A 27,199-nucleotide genomic window follows, 5' to 3' on the forward strand; every position below is an offset into this window, starting at 1 on the left:
CCACTTGTGTTACCACATCAAGATGTTATCTCAAGCTTAAAAGCTTATCAAGCCGACAGTAATGATATTGAGTGACTGAATTGTGTGTTTTGATGGATATCACTGTGAGTAATCTGATGCCAAATTGTGTTCCAGTTCTCATATTGTTCCGATTTAAGAATCCGCAAATAACTACGCTCCCTTCTCCCCTCATTCTTACCCCCACCGACCTGCCCCCCACCCATCTCTTGTCTCGCTTATAGTCATTTTTCATAGCTATGATTCCTTCCCACAGGTAGAGAAATAGGTTGAAAACCCATTTTAGTGCTCTGTGATACAAAAATAGATTATCATTGTCCGATGTCTTTTGGGCCCCTAGTTAATCTGTTGCACATTGTGTACTGTGCTGGATTTTCAATAGTCTCCAGTCTGCTCTCAATAGGATTGAGAACCCGTCTCTAAAGGTATCTGCAATGCTTTATGTGGAGGATAATTAGCTTATACAGTAAAGAATCGACACTGAGGATGGTGAGAATTACCAGTGAAGACTCCTCGTCAAATCATTTTCGACACAATCGCTGGTTTTAATTTCGTTTAATCATGTGTTGGGAATGTATGAAAAGGGTCCCCACTTTGTGATGTTTCTTTTGGTGGAAACTTAAAGTGTTCATATTATGCTTTTTTGGCTTTTGCCCTTTCCTTTGTTGTGTTATATACCTTTTTGTGCATATAATAGGTTTAGAAAGTGAAAAAGCCCAAAGTCCACCCAGAGAAAACACTGTTCACCAACTGCTCCAAACAACTCTTTTTTTTGTCCCGCCTTTACTTCTGTGAAAAATGTGCATCACTTTGTAACACACGTTATAATGCTCGCCTAGCTGCTAGAGTGGCACACCCTCATACTATGCTTCTGACTTGCTTGTAGTGCTGACCTACTGCGCATGTGCGACTCCCAACAAAGACGGAACAGAAGTGAGATGCCTCACTCTCTAGCTGAAACAGTGAGCTCAACACACCGGGTGAAAAGAGGAGCTGCAGCAATGTGTACATATAAAAGATGGTGTTTTTGAAAAATAAACTTGTTCTGATATAACTTCTAAATACAATTATGAACCTGAAAATGAGCGTTATATGAGAACATTAAAGGAGAATTCCGGTTAATTTTAACACGTAGCTCTGTTGTTGTAAATTTGAAGTGCTGTCAGTAGAGAGAAACATGAAAACCATCGGTGCTGCCTACACCGTGTTATCTTGCTAAAGTTAGCAACCAACAGGCTTAAACAGGACAAGTTTTAAACTTGTTTTTAGCCTCTAAACATGCTTGAAATGTCATTGCAAGTGCCTACCCATGTGCATTTATTCCTCCCAAGTGAACACAGCAAATTTGCCTGCAGTAGATGTGACAGAAAGGCACAAAAGTTGTGTTAATTCAGCCACCACATACCTCTGTTTATTTCCTGTTTTCCGGTGAAGTCCACACTATTCGGAACACGCCTTTCTGTCACATCTACTGCACTCAAATTTGCTGTGTGAACTCGGAAGGAATAACTGCACATGACTAGGCACTTGTAATGACATTTTGAACATGTTTAGAGGCTAAAAACACGTATAAAACTTGCCATGTTTAAGCCTGTTGGATAATAACTCTAGCAGGAGGATAACACGGTGTAGGCAGCACCGATTGTTTAAATTGTTCCTGCTACTGACAGCACTCCAAAGTTACAAACAACAGAGCTACGTAATGAAATTGACTGGAATTCTCCAGTAAGGCCGTGTAATGCTGAAAAATTAAATAAAAACCACGTTGGAAGACAAAAGTGTTCATACATTGTTTATATGTTCCAAGTGGCCCCACTTAAAGGTGAGAAGCCGGCTGTCATAGAGGCGGGCAAGGCGTGATCATTTTAAATAGTTTAAATGTGGCCCACATTTTTTAGGCAGTCTATGGGATGGCATACATAATGTTGCACTCATTTGCACATGCAATATGTAATAGACAGAGAGGAGTTCAAACCCTTCTTTCTTAAGCCAGTCGTTTCAAAAGTTACAAAATTTGTCAGACACAACCCCCTTAATTCCAACATCAAAAAGATCTGAGGGGAGAGGGTTTCACTATAAGTATCTGCAGAGCACAAGTGTATTATATATTGTGATAATATTTGGCATAGGCAGATGTCCGTTTTTGGTAAATTTTGCAATTCAAATACCTGACAAGTCAAGATACTCACATTGATATGGTGAGCCATACAAAAACCCAACATTGCCACAAACAGTCTTGCATTATAACATTTTCCATAGACCAAATACAACCAGATTTATCAAAGGGATGGCTACCTTGTTATAAACACTATGGCAAAATATATGATGGTTGAAAAATGTAGATAGTCTTGCAGAATCAGAATCAGCTTTATTCGCCAGGTATGACTTAGGTTGGAGCAAGCCTCCAACCTAAGTCTCCATGATGAATAAATCATCATCATCATGTTGTGAGCCCTAGTTCAAAGTAAATGCTGTATATGAAATAGCAAAAGTAGGAGCTACATATTTCCATTCAGAAAATATCTGACAATTGGTGGTTATCTTAGTGAAATATCACTTATTACTACCTTTATTTGATCGATGGATTAAATTTATAATAAAAACGTGTGTTTGAACTATCAGATCCTAATAAAAAAAATGGCGGTTATATGATTAAATTGAATGAAATGTCTTCGGCCCTAATGAATTATAGCACTTTATGACAGCGTTAGGCTCTCATCTTATCCACAACACACTCTTGTCCTTGTCACTACGGAGAGCAAGGTCAGCCGCATCTGACATCGTTATTTTGCATTGTCAAACAGGAGTTAAGTGTTTAGCACATTGATTTTCCTTTCTTGCTTAGATTGATCGTCATGTGGGAGTCGGTCTTAGGGAAAGTGATCAATGCTCTGCCATACAATTATCTTCTTATGAATGCGTCATTTAAAAGCCAATATCCGTTTAAATAAGGTGCTTAGAGGAAATCTCTTTGTCATGCACATGACTCTGGACCTAAAGAAAGAATACAGGCAGTGAATTGTAGAGCATGTGCAAGAGCAGTAAGCTTTCATTAATAAATGTATAGAATATGTATTTAGCAAGACATGGCATATTGCACATGCTTAAGACTAGACTATTTTGGCTCAGATGGGTCTCAACCAGTTTTTTGCTCACCTTTTTAGCCATATTTGCACTAACAGACTTGAGGTATTTGTTTGTACAGCATGTGTGCAAGCACATTTTAGATGTTTGCTCCTGCAAGTGTTTAAAGGTCCCGTGGCATGAAAATATCACTTTAAGGTTTTATTAACATTAATATGAGTTCCCCCAGCCTGTCTATGGTCCCCCAGTGGCTATAAATGGCGATAGGAGTAAACCGAGCCCTGGGTATCCTGCTCTTTGAGAAAATGAAAGCTCAGATGGGCCGATCTGGAATCCGGCCCTTTATAAAGGTCATAAATTTAAAAAATGAATAAATAATAACCTTAATAATTAAAGGAAAAATTAAAACATGCAAACATTCCAGTGAGAGGGGTATAAGCTTATTAATATTCATTACATATGGGGCCTAATAATGCAAAATCACACAACTCCCTGATTTACAGAAAGTGGGCAGAATATTTGCACAGTAAAGTGCTTTTTCTACATACTTTCTACGTATTTTATCAGTCTACTAATGCATTATGCACATTAGATAATTAATTGTGTGTAATTGAGGCAGACCTGGTCTAAAACCTTGCGCAACATACAGCTCCAGACCGTGTAATTGCTTGTTGAGACAACCACCACGTTCTCTGCATCACCTCCTCCACTTTGTCATTCTGTGTCACACCATATTTAAAATAGACCTTTGACTAGACATAAGTTTTTACGCATCATACTCAACAACCCTATTTAGAATTTATAACTTTATAATTAGCCATTTTCAGAACTTTTTCTTCATTTTTTGGGAATAGGTAAACTGAAACTCACGGTCTGTATTCAAGCCATTTTCCAGGGCTCACAGCTTCCAATTGTTTCCTACCAAGGAATGTCACTTTCTGAAGGTTGCTCTATGGTGCCGTTCAAAAAGTCGGTTTTGTGATTCTGAATGGACAATTTAGTTTCTCATTTCATCCATCCGAGTCTCATTTAGAGCGACCAGTGACCTGTGTCATTTGGACATTGGATAGAGGTCAGGAACAGCCAACTGTACTGCAGAGCGCAGTAAAACACAGAGAGGTGCAGCTAAACTTGCATGCCTAGACACAATGGTTGTGTTCAGACACACACAAGAAAAGAGGAATAAAGTAAGAAACAAGAAGTGCTAAATAGAAGTTTGCTGACTTTATCTAATGTGTCTCTTCTTGAGTGTGACAGCACATAGAAAATTCTGTACAATAGTGTCACTGCACGACACTATTTCTGGCTTCAGGCCTCATGGCATTAAAATAAGATAAGCAGGATGTAGGTGAAGGGACACAAGCCATCTCTCGCCTTTTATTTTGATACCCCATTTAAAATGCAATGAAGCCCATCTCCTTACAAAATCTGTCATGCTTATAAAAGAGTATCTAACAAAGTTACACCTGAAAGACCACAGAAGTAGGTTACATCCTGAATATATTTACCATAATCAGCCCCTTTTCCCATTCATCTGTTTTTGTAACTTCTGAGAACTTTTAATGCATTTTCTCCAAACTAGTGTTTTGTTTTCCTGCCAGCTATTAGTTTTCATTGCTTTTCTGAACAACCATGTGGGTAATAAAAGCGTGAATTGACATTTAAGCTATAATGGTTGTCAGCAGCCCCTGTAGTGGCCCTCCCTTCACTGGGCTTGAGCATGGCAGTGGGTCTTCTTGCAGCGGGTGAGTCCATGACACAGTGAGTTATATATGCCAGGGCATAACAGAGCCCTTCTTAATCCAGTTTTCCACGCTGCTCCCTCTGGACTGGGGTAATTTCATGGTTCTGAACTGGTATTGATAGAGCCTTGGTAAATGAGGCACGGAGCAATCGTTAACTTTAATAACCATAAAGATGTGAGCATTGGAGTCATACAGGCCCACAAGAGGAAACCCATACAGGTGATTAAGAATCGACCAGGGCCGTGGCCAGCAGCACCTCGCATCTCTTATTCGTACTAATGCAATTACCTGTTAAAGATGTCAAGACTATTACCACCAATGGTGCAATTGCTGCACTGCACTTTTCCTATTCAGTACACTGGAGCCTATTTTCATTCCATGTCTCCATGCATGAAGAATACCTGTTAAAAGCAAGCTGACTAGTAATATTTTACTTTTTACTGGTTTTCTCACTTATTGAAAAATTCATAAGTTGGATCCACTGTAGTAGAGCTGTATTTAGTATTCTGTAAGACTATAGCTAGATTCAGAGGTAAGCCATACCAGCAGAGGGGAAAAACAACATTGATTGGTGTGACTCCGGTATAGCTGGGTCACTGCTTCCTGTCAGTCAGCTTGAGCTCTGGAGTGTCTTTTTTCCCCTCTCCCCCTACCCCACTTCTTCGGGTTTGTGGTAGCTCCAGGTGCTACGGTGGCTGCTATGTCCACTTGTTTATCTACTCCCATTACTGTGGGTGATGCTGCCTCAGGAGGAAAGTGAAATCCAGGCCACAGAAGGGTCAGTGAGGAACCAGCCTGAAGACTTCACACTGGCTGCAGTCAGAGAGACCATACGGTTCACTGCAACAGGGTGCTGATGGGCACTTGATAAATGGTGAATCCACTCCAGCTCTTGATGCAGCAGTAACACCTGGGTCAAAATGTTTTCAGAATGGATAAACAATGGTTAACAAGGCCTGAGGTTAATTTGTTTGTTATTCTTGAAGACAGTCTGCACTGTAAAACATCCCACTTTTTCTTTAGATGTGTTTTTGTGGTGAGTTGTGTAAGCTCCTTTGGTAGCCTTCCTCCCTGAGGCTACCTTTTAGTATTCATTGGTGGAAGTCAGCCCTCTGGGAGAGGGCTTCAGAGTGAGAACTAGTGGCTGTGGCTCAAGACTTAGTGGACGATTTACTCTCAAAGGCCAGGAGAACTTCAGAGCAGCAAAAAAGTACATCATGTCCAAACCATAAGAGGAATGTTGTCTCATGTTTTTAACAATAAAGGATTGTCATGTGGAATACAAAAAGCTGGGGTACACCTCAATTCAGTGACACGTATAACAGCAAAGCTCTAATGTGGCAAATACACAGATGCATGCACTATGCAGGCAGTCTCTCTTCTTTTCTCTTATTCCTTCTACTACACACATCGCCTTCATATTCCATGAAGTGTGATTCAAAGAGCATTAGCTCCACAGATGTGATATACTCGTAAAAATATAGTGATGTCTAATTCTGCTCCTCACATACTGTATCTTTCTCTTCTCACTGTTCATTTTAACTGGTCCTGTTACAAGTAGAGGAATTTGAGTCAGTAAATAAGGGTTGTATAATGTCTAATAAAATATATAAACTGTATCAGTTGCCAAGAGGAAGGACATGAAAAGTTGTTCCCTGGCACTGCCTCTAAGGCCTCCATTTGGAATCCACTCAACGCCACTTTGTAGCGTGTTTAAACATTATTCTTAGTAATCAGGGGGAGTGTTCATTAAGTTCTAACTTGATGTTTAAGTAATGAAAAGCTAAATTCTGAGGAGCATCATTAAACATATATATGCAGTGGGACAGCTGCCCCACAGCCACTTTGATGCTTTTGCTTCTTGAAACAGATCATTAATATTCTTTTTTTTTTCTTCTTCTGAAACACTAATCGGGACAAACAGAATAGAGTTTTTTTTCATTTTGGACACATCTGACTACTTTTCAATCAGATGCATTTTATTATGTTTAAAATTGTTCAAGTCATAAACATTTTCCATTATACATGATTTCACAGAGGGAAAAGTTGACAGGACATAAACCAACTTACTACAAAAAACTCTTCTGCTTGATAAAACTTTACAAGGGTTTGAATTGACTTTTCTGGAACACAGTACTAAGTAACTTTGTTGACTCGTAAAAAGGCATTTGGCGACAGCAGCTCTCACTCTGCTTCTCGCACTGTCAAATTTACAAGTCTTTGCTCTAAATATGTCCATAATTATTTAAAACAATAATAGCTGTTGCCACCTGCGCTGTAAGTTGACAACTAAAAGTGCTAAGACAGTGTAAAACAGAAACATTGGGAGACAATAGGCACACAGAAAAGGAGAAATGGTGACGAAAGAGGGACTGTGGTTGATTCCGCAGCTGCCTGTCTGGCAAAACAAAACAGGCACTCTGCAGGCAGAAACTGCTCATTTTCACCTGAGAGTGCACTGATTAAGTTGTTATGACGAGTCCTTGAGAGGCTTAAGTTTTCCAGGTTGCTGTGTTCCTTCCCTCTGCCATATGTCATTACTTAATAACTGTAGCAGTGAGAGAAGCAGTGTGAGCGAGAGAGCTAAAGCACGTTGGAGAGAGGGGAGGTGACAGAAATGCTTGCTGATGGTGTGATTACTGCTCTTGGCCACTTTGCATAGATTATAGTTGTTGATGCTGAAGCTGAGCCAAGATGTAGTGAGGCAAATGTTGTTTGCTTAGGGAGTTTTTTGGTGACATTGTCACAAGCACCTGCATTTATCTCAGTTTTGAAAAATAGCCAGATCAGAAGGCAGTAGAGTACGTTCTTTGTCACTCAGAGGATCAAAAGAAACCGTCTCTTTCATTTTTGCGAGCGTGGAGACATTGGGTGAATAAACTCTCAAGCGTTTGTTATTGTGACCTTGAGTTTATGCGCAGAAATAATGCAGCCCATTATGGGTTGTTGATGGTGATCTGCATGGTTGTTAAGCATCCAAGGATTTTTATATTGGCCCGAATATAACACAAACTTGATTAAGGGACACTTGTTTTTATCGTTTTTTTTTCTTCTTCAAACACCTGTTTTTGGAAAAACACTTTTTATGATACAACACACTTTCACACTAGTTATGTTAGGAAGGTTTCCTAGACATGCTATTTATCCAAGGAACAGAGAATCCCACTATTATGAATTATTATTCTGAATCCCACTGCTTCCCTTGGTAAGACATGCCCTGCGTAGCAATCAAGCACTAGGATTGGCGAGGCGTCCTCATCTTCGAAGCCTTTTCTCTCATCAAAAATAAAACATGAATTAATACAATTAAAACATAATATAAATTCCACATTTGTTTAGCTTGTCTATCAGTCTACATACTCATGCACTCTCCTGTCTGGCTCTTTCAAGGGTTTTTAGTGTAATTATTTTCTCCAGCAGTCTTTTTGAGCTACTCATCAACTGTGACAGATGTAATTCTCGGCTGCTTGGCAGATGATTCGGCCCATTGTCCGTTTCTGCAATCAAGACGTCTGGAGACACGTTGGACTCACTTTCTTTCATTGTGAATTAATTTCCCACATGGTAACAAAACAAGCCTACATAAATTTGTGTAGGTTAAACTGTGCTAACAAAACACTTTTAGGGATCTAAAAGTCACCCTCTTAACTGACTTAAAGATGCTAGGCTTGTAACAATAAGGCTATACAAACAACTCATAATGCCACACTCTCTTTAGGAGTCGGTGTTATGGTACTGTCTCTATTCAAAAAGATTATCTGGTGATAAGAACACATTACGGTCTTGTCCTTAAAGATAACTCCCACATTTTAAAATATTAATTTATTTGCGGACCAATACAGAACATTTGTGTATGTGTAAATAGTTGTGCAACTTTTTATATTTTTGCCGTGTGTAAATATTTCCAGTCTACAGATCTCAATCTCTCCGTGCTTCGCAGAAAATAACACTAATTATACATATATTATACAGTAAGTATGGCTTTTTTATCCTGAACTCTTATTCCTTCTCCCCCATCTATCCCCACATTTTACAACCTTACCTCATTAACAGCTTCTAATTGGCCGTTGGGCTAAGCTGAAAACAATGAAGCATTGATTTCCTTAAACACAATCACCTCATCCAGTCATTTAATGGCTGCTGTCACTGTGGGCCGCCGAGAGAAAAATGACCAGTCCGTGGTCCCATCGATGCCCTTCACCTCCCCTCACCAAAGGCTAGAGTGCACAGCCACCCCCACTCCATCTTAGCAGGTTGGTTTAACCCCTTTAGCTGCCTGACAGGCTCCAAGCACTACATCCATCAAAACATGCACTCATGTCTTAAGTCGTTGTGATCCCGTGATGTACAGTAATGCACACAGAGTTACTGTGCACTTGAGCGCTTCCGCAGAACATATATTTGAATGCCACAAAATATCAAATGTGTAAATACACCCAAACTAATACAGACCAACACACACACACACACACACACACACACACACACACACACACACACACACACACACACACACACACACACATAGTACATACTCCAACGCAGATAATGGATGGTCATTTACCCAACCCCAAGCTCCCAGCTACCTGAATGAAATTACGTCTCGTCTAAGTGGCCATTTGTCGTCTAAGGGGCTCTCGTGACTGGCCCAGTGGAGTCACTGTGGAGTCATTTACACTGCTCTCACCTCCACATACCAGATGGTTCATAGTGATCACGCCTAATGTCCACCTGGCTGATGGCTGGACTTCACCCCTGGATGATACACACAAGCATGTGCTTCTGTGTGTGTGTGTGATTATCCTGAATTCTATGCCATAATTATAATAATCATAACGATCATAATAATCAAAATATTATGTTCGGTCCAAATTACTTCTATTCAGTCAGTGTCCAAAAGTAAAGCATACACAACAAGAACAACCCTATTCCACTAAAAGATCACTTTTGTCATTTTTACAAGATTAAGCCCCACGGACAATGTATTTTGTACATTACTGATGATCATTTTGCAAATTGGATTATATTTGTGCACAGTAGATTGTTGAATGTACCTTAAGGCCAACCATCTGTTTTAATTTCTTTCAGTATGTTGGAAATCAACTAGCTGTGACTAAATACATGCCTGATCTAAAGTATTGTAAGTTATTATTGTTCTGTTTTTGTTTTGAGTTATAAATCTTAACTTTTTTTTCTTAATTCTGTTTGTCAGCATAAGAAATTTGCTCAAAGTGAATCCTACCGCCTTTCCTTTGTGGCTAGGCCTCTTTCTGAACTACAGTATGCCTACAATGATGAACTTGACTTATGATTCATTTAATGTCCAGTAATGTATTCAAATGTTTTACGCTACTTTCTGTAAAACTTTTGGCATTGCTTCCTTTGCATAGAATCATGCAGAGGAAGTTCCACACAAATCAGATAACGGACAATTATACCAATTATAACAATTTACCTTAATAAACTATCACCTATCAATATAACTCTTCTGATACCCTCATGCCAACACTCCTTGCTGCCACAACTCCACCCTACACCCCAACCTCTTTGACTGAAACTTTGGTGACTTGTATGCATGTATTTTTACAGCTATCCCTGATTACACTACTGTGTTACAGGGGATAAGATCTCCCAGTACAATCGCTGACTACGTTGACATGCACATAATATTAAATTTTCTGCCCCAATTCCGAAAAAGACAATTCTGAAAAACCCAGAATGGGAAGCATATTCTGAATGCGCTCTATACATGTCCAAAGAATGCCTCTAAAACCCAAGTAATACCGGAATAACCCACGTCTTAATCAGAAAATGCTATATTCATGACATGTATCAAATTCGTAATATTGTCATATTCTGAATAAAAGTGGACTATTGGTGTGCATGTAAACATACTGAATGTTGCTGCTCAGGTTCTTTGAGTCTTGTTCTCCTAATCTTACTGTTTAAAGACCCAAACGCATCAAAAAAAACTTTAAGACGCACGTCAACCTGCTTTGAAGTGTCTACTTGGACTTGTTTAGATTTTAGAGCGTCAAAATGAGGACCCAGCGCGACCAAAGCTGTTTTTCCTTCTGATGCACGACACGTTTGGAGAGAGTCACTGTAATGTACTATGTAATGATGTGATTAGAATCAAAATGTACTGTATATTAATTAATTTATATTCAGGTACCTTACTGTCCAAAATTGTTGCTGCACATCCGTCTCTCTTCCTCACTGACTGACTGAGGTCAGCGTTGTCAATCAATGAAACTGGCCACACCAGGTGAGAGAGCTGGCAATAGTGGTGCACACCATGGAGATCCACTTTACTAACAGTCTTCTATATATGTATATTTTTTCACTGAAACAAGAGAGAAGAGAAAATTAATGATCGTGTGAATTGATGAATTGAGCTCATTACTCGTTGCGCCTACACCATCGCTTTCAGTGTGTGTGGGTCTTAAACCTTTTTCACCAATAATTGGTAAATTTGTGGACTAAAGTTTCTCTGACTGAAATGGGGAAATGCAATTCAAATATTTGATACACAAACTTGCTTTTGTAACTAAAGTTTGTAAACTAAAAAATATCACAGATCAGGACAAATCACAGCACATTTAAACACTTGATGTTACTGTAATGTGATAGGGGTTTCCTTTTGTTGTCCTTTGTCAGATGTTAGCTGGTTACACCTCTTTTGTGCTAACCTGCATTTCAGGCTTTGAAGCTAGCTGAAGTGAATCAACCCAATTCAGTATTCTGTGATGCAATGTAAAGTCCTCACTTATTCAGAGATCTGCTTTGACTTGAAAGCAAGTCTGCAGGTCAGGAAGCTGTTGCTAAAATATTCAACAGACCAACACATTGTGGGATTTGGGGTTTTAGCACACTCAAGGGATTTTTCTCATCACTTTAATAGTCAGGGATCTTCCCCGTCCTGCCCAGAAATATCTAACAAGCGCTAAGAGAGTGACATTAATACTGCAGAACAGCACGGTCCAGCAGGACTGCAAATGTTTGCCTTTTAATCCAAGACTCAGCGGCCTTTAGTCTGGCAACAGCAGACATTGATGGGAATGGGAGAAGAAAACTGTTGCCAAACTTGTATAGGCTGCCGGGAGCTCAGCTCCGTAATTCATGACCCTAGCCATTTCAAACATTTGCACAACCAGCCCAGCTAGAAAAACACACACCGGTTGTTGTCATGTCACTGGAAGCAAATGCATTGTCTCACCGCAAAAGGACGTCCTCTTTAAGCTTGGTACGGGCGAGCAAAATAAGGCACAAACAAGATGAAATGTGGCATTTGGTTGTCTCCCCATCTTTTTGCAACCTATCCTCTATCCATTCTGTGGATTGGAGAGGATAAGTTCAACCCTCCTTTCCTCTCCTCTCCCCTGTCCAGGGATGAGTTCCAGTTTAATTGTTGGATGCTGGTGTCTGTTGCGGTGGCTGTCAAGGGAAGATAAAGAGTTTTTCCTGGGGCATAAGAAAAGGGGAGAGCGGTGATGGAGGGTCTCTCTCCTGCAGCTCCACTGGCTGCATTAGCCTCACGCTTTATAATTGTGTGAAAGGGGCACTTCCAGTGGCTCCCTCATTACTCACTGGCATGGCCAGTCCCTGGCAACCAGACACACCTTGTCCTCTAGCTCTCTCTCTCGGCCTGTCTCACTCATTTCAGGATGTCCCCCCACTCCATCACCCCCCTCTCCCTCCCCTGGGCAATCCTCCCTATTGCTATTTTGACCCAGTACCGCCATTGGCGCATATCGCCTTCTCTTTTCACTGAATTTTTGTGACATCCTCCTTTGTCAGACTGGGACCTATTGTACAGCATTTGGTCTGACTGATGTCACCTATGCTCTGGAGTTAATGCTTTAGTGTAGTATAGCCAAAACTGTATTGGCTCAGTCATGGGACTCAAAGGTGTCAGCAATCTCAGTCTATGACTGAAGCCTATGACTGCCAGGTATTCCCTGGAAAAGCACAGACAAAAGATTCATCCCTTTTTAATCAGATTAACAACATATGTAAGATATCAAGGGTGCAAAGGCAGGCACATTAATTAATACATAGCAAGTGCATGATGTGATCTTCATAGGCTGATTGGTATAGAGTGGGGACAGCCAACACTGAGTGAGAGGCAATTAGATTAAATAATTGAGATGCCTTGAGGGCCAATTTGTTACACATACTTCCAGTGGTAAGTGTCCAATGATTGTACTGCAGCGTGCCTCTCATGATATGATGAGGGGAGGTTGTCAAGTTTCCCTAAGGTCATCTTTGATTCAAATTATTGTTGCTTATTTGGATTTTTGATGTTGATAAAAACATGTATAAAACATTACAAGACCACTTCCTTTGCTTCCAGTCATTTTCAGCGACAGTTTCTCTCAAATTAATCCCTCACATTTATTGACTATGTACTGCTGTGTCTGTCTATCTGTCTGCAGAGGGAGGTACGTGTGAAGTGATTGCTGCCCACAGATGCTGTAACAAGAATCGTATTGAGGAGCGTTCTCAGACAGTCAAGTGCTCCTGTTTACCGGGGAAAGTGGCCGGGACAACACGCAACAAACCCTCCTGTGTGGATGGTGAGGAAGTCTCATGTGTTTTAACATTGAGCTGCTACTGACTGTTTATTATTAAAGGCTCTTGTGAGAGAAAAAGTCATTTTCCTATTTGATACCTGTTGCACCAAGCCCAATATCTCTTATGGTCTGATAAACAGACAAGACTTAGTTCCAATGCAGCAAGTAGTGTGCCCTATGTAGTGGCAGAAAGTATCAGTATTGAGGGGGTTTATGGATGTGTAGCCCACTGAACTTTGATGCAGGAGGCTGGAGTTTGTCATCAGCAGTGACATTTTTTATTAACTGTAACCATGATCTTTTCCTAACCTGAGTAATGTTGTTTATAATTTCAAAAATCATGTAGGCCGATTTCTCATAACTTTCTTTCCCTAACCCTAGGCATACTGTAGTTGCCATGCACAAATATTGTTGAAAGGAAGAATTTTAAAGATAGCACTGGATGTTAAAAAAAAAAAAATTATAGTTTAACTTAATTTAATTTAGGGTTTTGCAGAATCATCTAATACTGACAGATAGACTGATAGAGTCGATAGTTGTTTTGTTCCAGCAGTTAGTCATTCTACAGTGCTTAATTTTCTTAATAAGAACACAAAATTGTATTCATGTCAAATCATGAATGATAAATAGGACACTGCCATGAAAGAAAAGTAGGATAGTACTTAAATGTTTTATTGCAATAGAAGACCATCTAAATGATTGGTATGTAATTTGTAATTAAATTACAATAAATTAAGGATACAGTTCTGAGACCGTTGGAAAAAAGTCCTAGACGTTTACATGAGATTAAAAAAAACTGTAAGTCTATGTAAGCAGAATGGAGGTTACTGCATATTTCTGCTGGATTTAGTTAACTTTGGTTTTACTTGACTTTGACTACACTTGCATTATTGAATTATAACACAAGTTATTTTTCATTGACTCATTCTGCAAAACTGCAGTAGTCTACATGTCGTGTGGTTTAAACATGACATTTCAGAAAAAGATGGTTACAATTACCATCAGATTTGAATAAATTATTTCAAAAATACTTTTTCTTCACATGCTTTAATTAACACCTCAGACAATAAACTACAGCATTATCCAAGATAACCTTCTCTGTTGTCTCTCAGTGAGTTTTCAAATAATAAAAATACATTCAATCATTAAGAACCCAGTGGTGCTGTGCTGCTTGGCGTCATGGGAGATAAAGGATGATCCAGTTGGGCTGTTGAACACCTGAGCAGGGAGCACGTTGCAGATCACATTGCCTTAGGCAGTTCAGGCTGATGGAAATGAATAACTAATAAATACAAGTCAGGGAAGCTCCAGGCTAGTGCACCTGAATTACTTCAGTTGAGAAAAACAATCAGGCAGAAGCAGCTCCATGGGAGAAAAAAAAAAAACTGACAGGAAGTCACAAGTCTACTGAGACAGAACTGTGATGCCCCCTTCACTCCACGGAGCTCATTTATAGCTCCTCAGTCTCGATCTTTACGCCTCCACCTTCAGCAGAGATCAAAGTCATCACTCTGACTGTCCTCTCGCCAAGAGATGACACCAACATATCTTCATTATGAGAGATGTTACATGAAGGGCCAGACAGGCCTACTCAGTGGGCTTCACAGGGTTGGTTAGCCACAGCTGACACTCAAGAAAATCCAAGAATATAAATTAGATATGACCCCAAGGATGTCACAAAAAACTTTTTCTCTGTTTGATGAACAATTACCTAAAACCCTATACAACTTTTTAGGACAGCTAGAGCTACATTTTAAGTCCTTGAGACATTAAGTTCAAGAAGGAATTTTGTGTTTGCCCTGTGGTTGGACACATCTCCTGAATGAAACATTTACAGAGCTCTGACCTTAAGATACAAACTGTGTTGTCCTTGTACTGAGAGAGGGAGAGACGACCATACACTGTCTCTTTCACAGCACCTAAGAGACAAGGGACTTTTATTCAATCGGATTTTTTTCTTCTCATTAAACATGACCTTGAGACAAACTTATTAAAATGACTTAAAACCAGACTGAGACAATGTTTCTTAATGTGGTTATGAAAACCATCAAGTGTGAGAGTTGCCAGTAAATGTTAGATGATAAACTAATCAAAAACTAAATCACACGGACAGAGTATTGGATGTGGAGAAGTAGGAGATGTTAACACTTCATGCTTCTATGCTTCAGGCTCCCGCAGCGAGCAAGTCCTTGCTGTATTGATTAACAAGCACTTACAGAGGGAGTGGTGATAAAAATGGAAATGACAAGTCACTGAGCAGCAAGCTACGGTATTGAACACCGCACTGAAAAAGTTAAGAGGACCTGACATCTTTAATTATTTTATTTCCTTTAGTTAGGTTCTTTCGCCTCCTCTCTTGGATATGTTTCACCTGCTTGGAAATGAATCAGGTTGTTATTCATTTAACACTGGAAACCACCAAAGGATAAGGGCTGAAGAGCAGACAAATAATTATGTGATTATTCATTAGAAACTCATCTGTAGTCAGAAGAGCCACGCTTTGCAAACACGCCATTTAATTAAAGGATCTTTTTTTTTGTAAGTGTGAAAATAAATAAACACAGGGTGGTGGGGGGGGGTGGGCACTTTTATTATCTAGGAAAGGTATACCTGAAAGTTGCATGTGTTTGTCAACTGGGCCCTGCAGGCTGTATGTGAGGGATTATAGACTTGTGGAGTCAGTGGTCTGTCCCCTCAGCAGCACACCGGCCTGGCCCAGATGGAGCTTTCTCCCCAGGTCCCGGCGTTATTAATGTTCCGTCCAGATGAGGAACGATGCCGCAGCCCAGCTCATCTCGCCACCCCCCTGGGGGACACTTGCCGCCCCTGTACCATACACAGGTTATGTTTCCACAAAAAAATATATAAGAATATGAAGAATTGCCAGTGCTCTGATAGAACAAATAAAAAGTTTATCGTCAGAGGTCATTTGGTTTGGACACACATACAGAGCCTGGAGGAATGAACACTCCTTTATCTTTGGCAGATACATTTACAGAAACAGGCAGTCTCCCTGATGCGCTGTATTATCGGTCATTAGCATCAAACTCCAACATCAAAGCACACAGCGAGAATCAGTCCCATTGTCGAGTGTTTATTACCTCGTGAATACGGGCCTCAGGTTATTGCAGTTGCTATTGGTAACTGTTTGGGTTGTTATTAATATATGGGGATGTGACGCCAGCTTGGGTTGGGAGGTGTCATTCTCAGTGGGGGTCTTCTGTCAGATTATCCCTGTAGTGGGAATTGATTATTAGCTTTGACAAGAAGAACTATGTCCCAGTTATGTCAGGGCCAACGAGGCTCTTACTGAAGAACATCCCCTTTAACAAGTCAAACGCTCATATCTCTCCAGCCTCGCCGGGCGGATCACATGCACTCAGATTAGGCGCTCATCACTGCCTTTATCCCAATATATGAGACATGTAAGCCCTCAGCCACAGTATGGACAAACACCCACATAAAACACGAAGATACACAAACACACACATATGCATTCATTTACACTCCACATGCATGCTGATGCCCTAATATGCACACATGCTACTGCTTTGTGTTGTCATGTAGCTGCTGTAGCAGTAAACTCTTTCAACAAGGCATGCAGATGCCCGCTCGCTGCTGATCACTGATGGGGAATGAACCCTTCTGTTTGGCTGCGGGCACGTATACCCAAGCATGACAGGTTGTCATGGTACATTTGAGATACATCCAGGGGGGAGACACACATTGACGCTACTTGAGGGGAGGGACAAGAAGGGCTGCAGTTATTCTACGTACATTACTGGTCAAGCAGATGCAATAAGAATATTATAAGCTTTCTAGAGCAAGATGCACAGTTTGACATGGTCTTTAAAACTAAATTGTTTCATTACAAGGAAGGCTACCATTGTTATCAGTGGGAATGTAGTCTACAAAACAAAGCGTTCCATTCTGGCAAACCTTGTCTTTACATGGGTTTTGTGCATAAATACACATCTGATCTGCATGTTACCCAAGAACAGCCAAGCAAACATCTCATCCTTCTATTCTAAAATCCCACAGTTTGCCTCTGATATTGTTCTACAGCCCCCCTGCAACTGTATGTGGTTGGCAAGATGCAAACCTACGGCCCACTGCCTGAGGGGATGGACAGAAGGAGCGCATTATACTGTACAATAGAAAACAATAACTCCTTTCTCTTACTGACAAAAACACAGACACATACACACACACACAGGCAGACATAAGGAGAAACTAACAAACAGTGAAATTCTTCTGGGTCAACAAAGATGTTAGTGTCTTTGGAGAAGTTGAAGATAATGATGAAGCAGGGTTTCTCCTCCGTTTCGTCACTCTGCAGCTCTCACTGCATTGACAATGTGATTAGACTCTTAACCTTTAACCTGCCAGGAGAGGATTTGACCCTCAGCTGCCTAGTCTCCTGAGTTTAGTTTTCTCTTTCCCTCTCTCGGTCTCCATTGTTTAAGCAACATCATATTTCCTTTCTGCTCTTACTACTGAAGTAACAAGTCTAAGGCTGTGCTGAGAGGGAAGTAAAGAAACAAAAAGAAGATCTATGTCAGCTGTGTGGGAGATCCATTTATGTAAATTGCTTTTGTATCCACATGAAGGAAAGTAAACCATACAACAAAAGTAGTCATTGTTCAACCACTGAAAGGCACACACACACACACACTCAAAAAGGAATCATAACATAAAATAAGTGTTATAATGTACATTTGTCAATGTAATATTATTAGCAAATACAAATTTACCATATATATTTTAGCATTAGCAATTTTTACGCAAAATGACTCCACAGGCTTTGCTTGCCCAAGGACTGCCAGTATGTTGCATTATCTGTTTGTATGTGTAACTGCACAATCCAATTTTATCTGAATGAATCTGAGGTCATGCAAAAAGTGGAAAACTTTCTGTGGCAACAATTCAATTAAATAAACAAAAAACATGCTATTAAAAGAGGAATTATTTATATGGGGTGCTTGGGTGTCCATTACAAATTCACAAAAGTGGTGTGATTAGAAAGCCAAACGATATTTTCTGAATAGCTAATTAAACCTCTGCTCTCTCTTTTCTGAAGGGGGCAAAGATTAATGCAGAATAATAACTCTCTGAAGCTGGCCTTTGGTTCAGGGGTCCAAGTCTCAGTCCCACTGTAATTACACACTTGCTTCATTTGCTTCATGCTCCCTTTCAATACTTTGTTGCACAATGCTTGCGCTCATACCTCTGTCTCCTTAAGATGGAATTTTTTTTTTATCAAGCCGGTCGCTGTAATTCTTTTTGCTTACTTGCATGATTATGTAAATGAATGATTGATTGATTGCCTTGTGTTTAGTTAATGACTGGGTAATCAGGGCACTTGCAGAGCACTGATGTAAGGGAGAGAGAAAGGTCCATGCATCTCTAACAGTACAGATAGATATACAATGAGTCAATGAAATAAAAATAAAAAAGTGAAGCTGATTGTATACCACGGTCTTGTGGGAAGCATAGATCCTGCACCCTAAACTGTAAATTGATCACAAAAAAATAGCATGAGAATTTAAGGCCTAATTTCTTTCTGCTTCAGATCTTGGCTGAAGGCAAATGATTTAAGTAACTCACCAAAAAAGCGACACTAGGGCTGACATCATTGGAAATCTATCATAGACATTTTGCTATGATTAATTTAAGTCCCCTCCAAGTTAAAAAACAACAAAAAAAACGTTAACTATTCATTGAGCCCACAGACACATATTCACATTTTGACACGGACAGAAATCAATTCACTCCATCCGTCAAGGTGTTCAAACATTCTGCTACCTGGCAGGGATGTGTCAGCGAGTTCAATCCATCACAGTGCGTGCTTAACAGTGATCTGACAGATGGACTTGTAAAAGGTCCATCGCTTCATGTTTTTCAATCAATTCAAGTCCCACTCTCGGTTGTTTGTCCATCAAAGCTAAAGACTCCAGCCTGCTAAATTGGCTAACTTTTTCAGTCCTTGTTTGCTGATAATTCCAAGCCCATCTGTCCTCTTTGACAGTATACAGCAGCTACTGTATGGTAACATGCAAGTATCGTGTTAATTGGTGTTGGTGCTTTAAATCACATCAAAGGCTTTCAGCTTGTAAACAGATGGATCTGAAAATTAATAGTTGGCCCAAAAGGGATAGTTGGGACAGTGGTCAACTGTTAGTTCCCCCCTCCTCATACACTCCACAGCAGACAAAGTGGAGTTGTAAAGTTTGCTGATGTTAGAACAAAGGTTATACCCTCTGTGCTGACAGTTGCATTGGGAGTAGTTAAAGTAAAATGACTGTTGGAGGTCAGTGGTCACCAGAGAGTGATGCATGGATCTCGGCCCAGAGATGGCTCTACTCCAGCGGTCAAGGTCAGAGCCAGATGTCCGGGCCGGTGTACAGCCACACATTACACATTAGGCTTGACTTTGTCGTTTCTCATCCTCTTTTTCCCATCCTTGTGGCCATTAGAACAGACTTTACAGTTTGTTGAGAAGAGCTGAATGACTGAAAACAGATACATGGCAAAGATCAAATTTGAACATACTGCACTGCTCATACATGTTTCTGAAACTGGGTTTTCGAACACGGAAATTGAGGTGTGTGTGTGTGTCTGAGTAAAAAAAATAAAAATACTATGCATTGAAACATAATTTCATCAGTTTTTCCACAATTACCAAGTAAAAGATTCTCATCATTTCATCATGATTTGATTCAACAACACACTTTACTTCTAATGGCTGCAGTCTTGATGTATAACATACATGATATACAATGGAAATATACTATATGACATTTTTCAATAAAACTAATAATAATAATAATCCAGGTCAAGAAGTGGCTCTTCCCTAAGTCAATCCCCCCTCGCTCTGTAGAAGAGCAAAGGGGGAAGAGAGAGTAAAAGAAGGGGCTAAACAGAACATTGGTGTTGCGGCACATCATTTGATTAAACCTCCTCAAGCCAAGTCATAATTTGCCTTTTAACAAGGACTTCCTGCATAGTAATTGTTTTGCACCTAAACCACAGCTGAATGTAAACTTGACTAATGATGTGAAGAGCATATTTAGCCCATGGACAAAGACCGGGAGAAAAAGAAAGATAGAGGGAGCACAGTGGATGATGGACCAACATGTGGTAATTAGTGGATAAGGTAAACAGCCATGGGGGGAGCCAAAGGGCAGGTTCCCAGCCTGTTAGTGGATGCACTCATTCTGGCATTGAGTATCCTCAGGGCTCATGGAGGGAAAAATGAGGCAGGAAGTCAGGAAACGCAGCAAGTTCACTGAGCAGCAGTGGGGTGTTAGTCTGTGTCCAGCCTGTCTGATATTGTGTGTGTGTGTGTGTGTGTGTGTGTGTGTGTGTGTGTGTGTGTGTGTGTGTGTGTGCGCGCGCACAAACAGAACTTCAGCACATTCTGTGCTGTCTGGGCTGTGAGGAACTACACTTTAACCATCTTCTTTCATCAGATGGTGACGGCACACAATGGATTGTGGTTGGCCTGTAACCTTGGCAACACAGGCTGGAGAGGAAACAATATTTTTCCAAATGGTTAACAAATGGGTTTGGAAACTGAAATGCTAGTTTATGTAACTCGTTGCATTCACCATGTCATTTGACCTACATATCATCTTTACATCCACATGATTAAAGGACATTTTAAGATAAAATACTCATATGCTGAATTCTGTTGCTTCTGTTTTTACTTTCTACACAATGTCCGGAAGATTTCCTAAGAGATCATGCACGATTATATGGTGTTCTTTTATCATAATATATAAACATGTATATAACATAACATTTTCAGCAATGTGTTTTATTTTATTTTTTTCACATATACTGTACATCCAGAGACATATGTAGAGAAAGAGGAGAGAAGGGAGGGCGATCTTGATGAGAACATATTTGTTTTTGTCAGATAGCTGGAGGAAGAATTGCGTCGATGTTAATGAGAAGCAATTAGTTTTGATTAAAAATGAGATTGCTCCCCTACATGCAGTGTAGCTATATCAAAACAAAATAATGATTAATTTCTGTTGGTATAAGACATTATTGTCGACAGCAAAAGTACCCATGTAACAACGATACAATTGCTCCGAGGACGCAGAGGAGGAAAAACATCCATTTAGAGACTCGGCTAGGTGTTCCTCTGGAGATGCTCATAATATAGTGTATGGGTGCTATGTGTGCACATAATAAATGTGCCTGTGTGGAATATGTACGCAAAATGTGTTTGCGTGGGTGGTTTCTGGATTCGAGCAACTTTAGCCTTCAATTTTATCTCTGGTTACTCTTAATATTTTGAAATGTAATATATAATATTTCATGACTGTTAGTCAATATTATTGTTTATATTACTTGTAATGCTCAGTTAAGTTGTTTTTTTAAGTATGCCTCCTAACTTGCATCTACTGATTTGCTAGTGTTGTTTTCCACTTTTCTTTTCTTTGACTTCTTTTAGTATTGTCAGTGTTTGTAATGGCATCTGTGTGTGCACGCATAGATGATTGCTTGTGTACACGTGTCTGTGTGATAAACTAACCTGCTTTGTTATGTATCTGTGTTCACCTTCCCCAGCGTCCATTGTAATTGGGAAATGGTGGTGTGAGATGGAACCATGTCTGGAGGGAGAAGAGTGTAAGACTCTGCCTGACAACTCTGGATGGATGTGCTCCTCTGGGAACAAAATCAAGACCACAAGAGTGAGACCTTACACACACTTAAGCACAAACGCATCTTGCTGCATGCACAGATCTACACACACAATGCACAGATCCACAAGTACAATTCATGCATATGTCAGAGGGGTGTGCACTACGAAGCAAGTTTGACAGAGCCAGGCTTTCTTTGACTTACAGTAGCTGGCTTGACAAAGCCTAAAATCCCAGTCAGAAAAAAACGGGTACAATGAAAGTGGTTATTAACTGTCTTTGTAAACCTAGGCTTTCTTCCTCAAGCTCTAAGCACGTTCCTAAGGGGGTGTTTGGTTTTTTGGTCATTTGACTCTTCTACCGCACAAAATGGACATGCCGTGTGCTGCCTACTTCCACCAGGAATATGAAAAAATAATTACAGCAAACAGCAACACTGTGGCTGCAAATAACACAAGAGAGGAACGTTGGCAGAAAATAACTGATTGTGTAAATTCATGAGTCAATGTATTTATTTTTTGATGCACTCTCTCTAACATAACAACTGCTCATTCCACAGCTCTTAAACTTTAAACTTCATAGACAGATTTAAACGTTAATCTCAAGAACTCCCTTTACTTTAGGTCTGAGACTTTCCCATAATGCAGGATATGTAGAAATCACTTTAGTTTTTTGACAAATTTAGATTGATTGACTGTGAAAAATAACAGACTAATCAAATTTCATATATGAGCAGTGCAAAACTGACTTCAAAAAATAAGGACTAAGCATAAAAACACAATTCAACATTATGGTTTGGTTTGAAGGAATTATACCACATGTCATGTGCAAGTAAACATCATTACTATAGATATCTATTTATGTACGCTACCTGCAGTCTTATAAGAGCTTATTTTAGAGCCAGCGTGGGCAAATAACCAAGGAGCACTTCAAACATATTTGGTAGTTCAGTGGGAGCCAGAACAGTCTTGCAAATAAAATAAAACTATATTCTTGCTCAGATTTTGTGCATCACCAATTGAATGCATGCAAGTTCCTGTGGCAAAAAAACAACATCCCAATAACTACAGTTTGTGCTATTGTAATTGCATGGCTTTGTTCTTTGGCATTTCTTATGTAATGTTATGGCAAGTTTGCCAGCTGGCTATCTGTATTAATAGCTCATAGATTAATTTATGACTATAGAGTAGTGATTATAGAGTACTATATAGACTATGGAGTATTCTGATTAATGGGTTGGCCAATTAAATGGGCCGATTACTGACATTTTAAGATAAATCGTCATTGGCCGATGTCTGTGCTCACAAAGCAGATTAACAAAAAAGGTCTGCCAACATGTCAGTGTGACTGCTGTAGAACAAAATTATTGCTTCTCCTTGTGTCAGTTAGAGCCAACAACTAAACAGAAACCAGACAGAGACAATGCAGACAAAAACAGTGTTAAAGTAATTTTAAATTTAATTTAATTCTGTTTTAAATTTTGTCATTTTTTTAAAATTGTTGTATTTTTCAGATCAAAAATTACAGTTACCATTTTCTAGATTGACTTTTTTCCAAAAGAGCTAATAAAAAGGGCGTTTTTTGGGGAAATTTTTTAAATCGGAAAAAAACCAAACGGTCCGAACCGGATGGTTGAGCAAAAAGTTGCCATGGCAATCTATTGATTTAAAAAAGAGAAAAAACCTTTTGAAACCAAAAAAAACGGGGGGTTTTTGGTCCAAAATACCTTGCTAACCCACTAATCTCGCTTTGTAGTTCACCCCTCTGTTCTGTATGTGCAGCACTTTATACTATATGCACATTTAACCCATAGACACTAGGGGTGGGACGAGACACCCAGCTCACAAGACAAGACACAAGATTGGGTTCACGAGATCGAGACAAGATTCTAATTCTATTTTACAGAAAACTACGATGAAGAAATAAGACTGAAAAACAGTCCTTTATTCAGTGGAAGGTCCCAAAATGAAAACCGAGCACTGAAAGGTTTTGCCACAAACTCAGATGACTGGCTTCTCTCCTGTATAACCAACAGTTACACTGTAACATATTCCATATGTATGGTGGAGAGATAGTCTTTTCAATCAGAGAACCAAGGTTACAACATAACTAAGTGTTTTCTGGCAGTAGTTGAGACCAAAATGTTATGTACTTGAATGAATGCGTCATTGTACAGTAGTAAAGCTTATTTTACTATTGTTTCACATTGATTACGTTGCAAAGCAAGATTAAATTTGCGTCAAAAACAATCACAGATGATTTCTGTGAAGACAGATGCTCTTTTCTCCTCCTCTGCATTTTAGTAATTGCAGCAATAAACAAGGAAGTAGGCTACTCTAGTATCTAGAGGTTTAGGTACAAAGTGTCTTGCGATATCAGTACACAAGTGCAGAGCAACAGCAGCCTTGTTATAAGCATAGAAGATTGTCGTAGTTTACTTGTAACACCTCTAAAACACACACACTTGCATACATATCCACACTCACATGCCCAAATGCCAGACAGATTTCACTTTACTAGTCAACCTCCCTTCCTGGACTTAAAAAGTAGAAAATCAGTAGAAATAACAAGACGTAGTGTTTAAATAGTTTGATTAAATGCTTTGACAAAGATTTTCTGCCAACTGCCATCTTAATTTGTATTTAACCTTCTGTCATTAAACCATCAACATTCCCAGTGTCAAACATGTGGGTAAAAACGATCACACTGAATGTGTGTCACACTGTATAGAGAATTCCCAAAAAGCACTGCACATCTGTATAACAAAGTGGACTCTGTTTGATGTATGCAACCTATCCAAGGGCCCATAGTAGTAAAGAACAAACATAAAGCGGGCTGTAAACAAACAGCTGGGCTCTGCCTCAGGCCACACTCCTCTCAGAGATAAAGTTAACTGCCACACTGCTTCTCCACTGCCTTTTCGGCTCTGTAAACTGACTCTGAATGCTGCATGCAAAAAATAATAAAGGGAGTTAAGTCCTCAAAGCCAGCAATCCAGCACTCTGTGACAGGTTGATCACCCGATTTGTATTCATTTAATAACTCGCTTCCCCCCTCTCACCTGCAAGCGATCAGCAAACTTTTCTTAGTGCTCGGTGACAATGGCTTTGAATGGAAGCAGAGACTAATGTTATGGTAAGGAAAGAGGGAACAGCCAGTGAAGGTTAGACCACACGGGGCTTCCCAAGGTTGTTCCGCAAATTTATGTCAGCAGATAGACATAAAGCTTTCACTGGACACCGTCACAGCCACTAAAGGCCCAAAATGTTTAGAAAGATGTTGATTAAATGGGGTCTTGCCATCCCGTCAAGGTAAGGTGTAGTACTTGGTTCACTCTAAAGAATGCATCTCTAATTCCCAGTTCAGTCCTTTGCACAATTTGAAATAAGTAAACTTGAAATCCTGATTGTCATTCTACAATTGATTATTTGCTTTATTCCCACATGATACATCAATCAATATTGTACATTTCTGCACACAAATGGAGGAGGAGCAGTAATACATACAGTACATATGAGTAAAATGGCTTTGGTCTAATATTATAAAAAACTTTAAGTGTCGAGGGCCAAAATGTCAGGCCGGAAGCTGCTTTTTACCCAATACACACGTGTCCTTTTTTCTTGACCCTCTCTTTGCAGAACACCCAGCCATACTCACCTTTTTAGCTTCCGGAAGCAAAATGCAGAGGATGGGTCAACAGAAATTGAGCTGCATTCTTGCTTCTGTAAAGGTTAGTCTTTTCTCAAGCTGTTCTTTGTTTTTGATTTCCCGTCTCTCTCACATCACTGTAATGCACTTGAGTGTCAGGCGGCAGGAGTGGGACCAGCTCATGTTCAGTAACTTCTCATTAACCCAAATACTCAGTGCGAAATAATCAAGTGTGTGTTTACATGCTGTGCATGATTAGGCAGGCATGACACAAATACTGAATGCACCGCCACCCACTGTAAATATTTATCAACCAGCCCAAGCAGTGCACGCATAAATAAAAAGTAAGTTGCTGCATTTTCATATAAACGGTGGCACATTTACGGAAGTCAGTGCATAGATGGGTAAACATGCATGTGCTGTAGCAGCACACTCATTGAGTATTGTAGAAATGCACACAGAGCAGATCCACCTCTTAGCAAAACCCTGCTGTCTGTGCATAGTGTAATGGCAGGATCAGTCGCAAATCCTTTCATTGCCTCCTTTGTTCCATGTCCTGTTTTTACTAACAGCCACTGTGTGGGCTTGATTACAGTGCCTTACACCGGTCTGCCAATCCCATTAGTCACTAATCTGTGACATGCTACTTGCTCCTCTCTGTGTGTGCTCGTAGTTGTGTATGAACGCATGTGTTTGATGTGTTTGATACTTCTGTGTTTGTGTGTGTACGTGAGACCCCCGGGCAAGCCTCTTTCCTTTTCCTTGTGTGGCTTCTTATCAGAGGCCACTTGATATCCTGATCCCTCTCTGAGGGTCTTGTTGAAGCAGCTATCAGCAAACAGCATTGCCCAAAGGCTACATGAAAGGCCTTTTATCCTGCACTCTGCTCTCTTTTTCAATCAACATTCCTCATTCACCTGCCTCTCAGGCCAAATTGCCTCATTTGTATTTGTTCCGTCACAAGCCAGCAAGCACACAACACTGTTGTATTTATTTTATTTTTTTCTTAATTCTCAGCCATTTTATTTCAGCTGCAGGTTTTCATTTTGCTCTGAAAAGTCTCTTTGAAGCACAGTGACGCAGACAAACACACGTTCACCAGCAAAACAGATTTCATTGCCATCATAAAAATTGGCATGAAAATTAAGAAGCAAAGCAAAGCCAGTGCCTGACACACGGGCTGCATGATTATGGCCAAAATGATCATTACGATTATTTTTTATCAATATTAAGATTATGATTAATTATTATTGATTATTTGTTGATTTTAACCAAAACAAATTTTACTGTCACATTGACTATTTCTAACTGCTTTCACATCCATATTGTGCTACATTCCGCCTAATGCATCCACAATGTGCATCCATATTGTGCTACATTCCTCTTATGTTGAAGTTGTATGCCGTTATCTACCAGACAAAATATTAATGCGGATTTCGGTACCTCATTACGGTGCCACTTAAATGTCTGTGTT

General features: G+C 39.8%; 1 protein-coding gene and 1 long non-coding RNA gene across 4 annotated transcripts in view; one reads left to right on the forward strand and one right to left on the reverse strand.

Moving 5' to 3' along the window:
* tafa1b (TAFA chemokine like family member 1b) overlaps window positions 1-27,199 on the forward strand; it is a 119,114-nt gene that overhangs the window by 85,454 nt on the left and 6,461 nt on the right. For 2 of the 3 annotated variants that reach the window (XR_004331695.1, XR_004331696.1), the window contains exons 3-5: window positions 13,286-13,426; window positions 22,004-22,128; window positions 25,716-25,807. Coding sequence is in view for 1 of the 3 variants with exons in the window: in XM_032513874.1 (XP_032369765.1) it covers window positions 13,286-13,426; window positions 22,004-22,128 (266 nt within the window). In the remaining 2 variants the exon portion in view is untranslated. The remainder of the gene's footprint in view (window positions 1-13,285; window positions 13,427-22,003; window positions 22,129-25,715; window positions 25,808-27,199) is intronic. The other variant, XM_032513874.1, reaches the window with a different exon arrangement.
* Window positions 10,566-17,632, reverse strand: LOC116688074 (uncharacterized). The gene is made up of 3 exons (XR_004331697.1): window positions 17,618-17,632; window positions 17,363-17,367; window positions 10,566-10,741 (listed from the first exon to the last, which is right to left on the reverse strand). It is a non-coding gene; the product is annotated as an uncharacterized LOC116688074 (long non-coding RNA).

The sequence above is a fragment of the Etheostoma spectabile genome, chromosome 4 (assembly GCF_008692095.1).
Source record: "Etheostoma spectabile isolate EspeVRDwgs_2016 chromosome 4, UIUC_Espe_1.0, whole genome shotgun sequence".
Taxonomy (NCBI): Eukaryota; Metazoa; Chordata; class Actinopteri; order Perciformes; family Percidae; genus Etheostoma; species Etheostoma spectabile.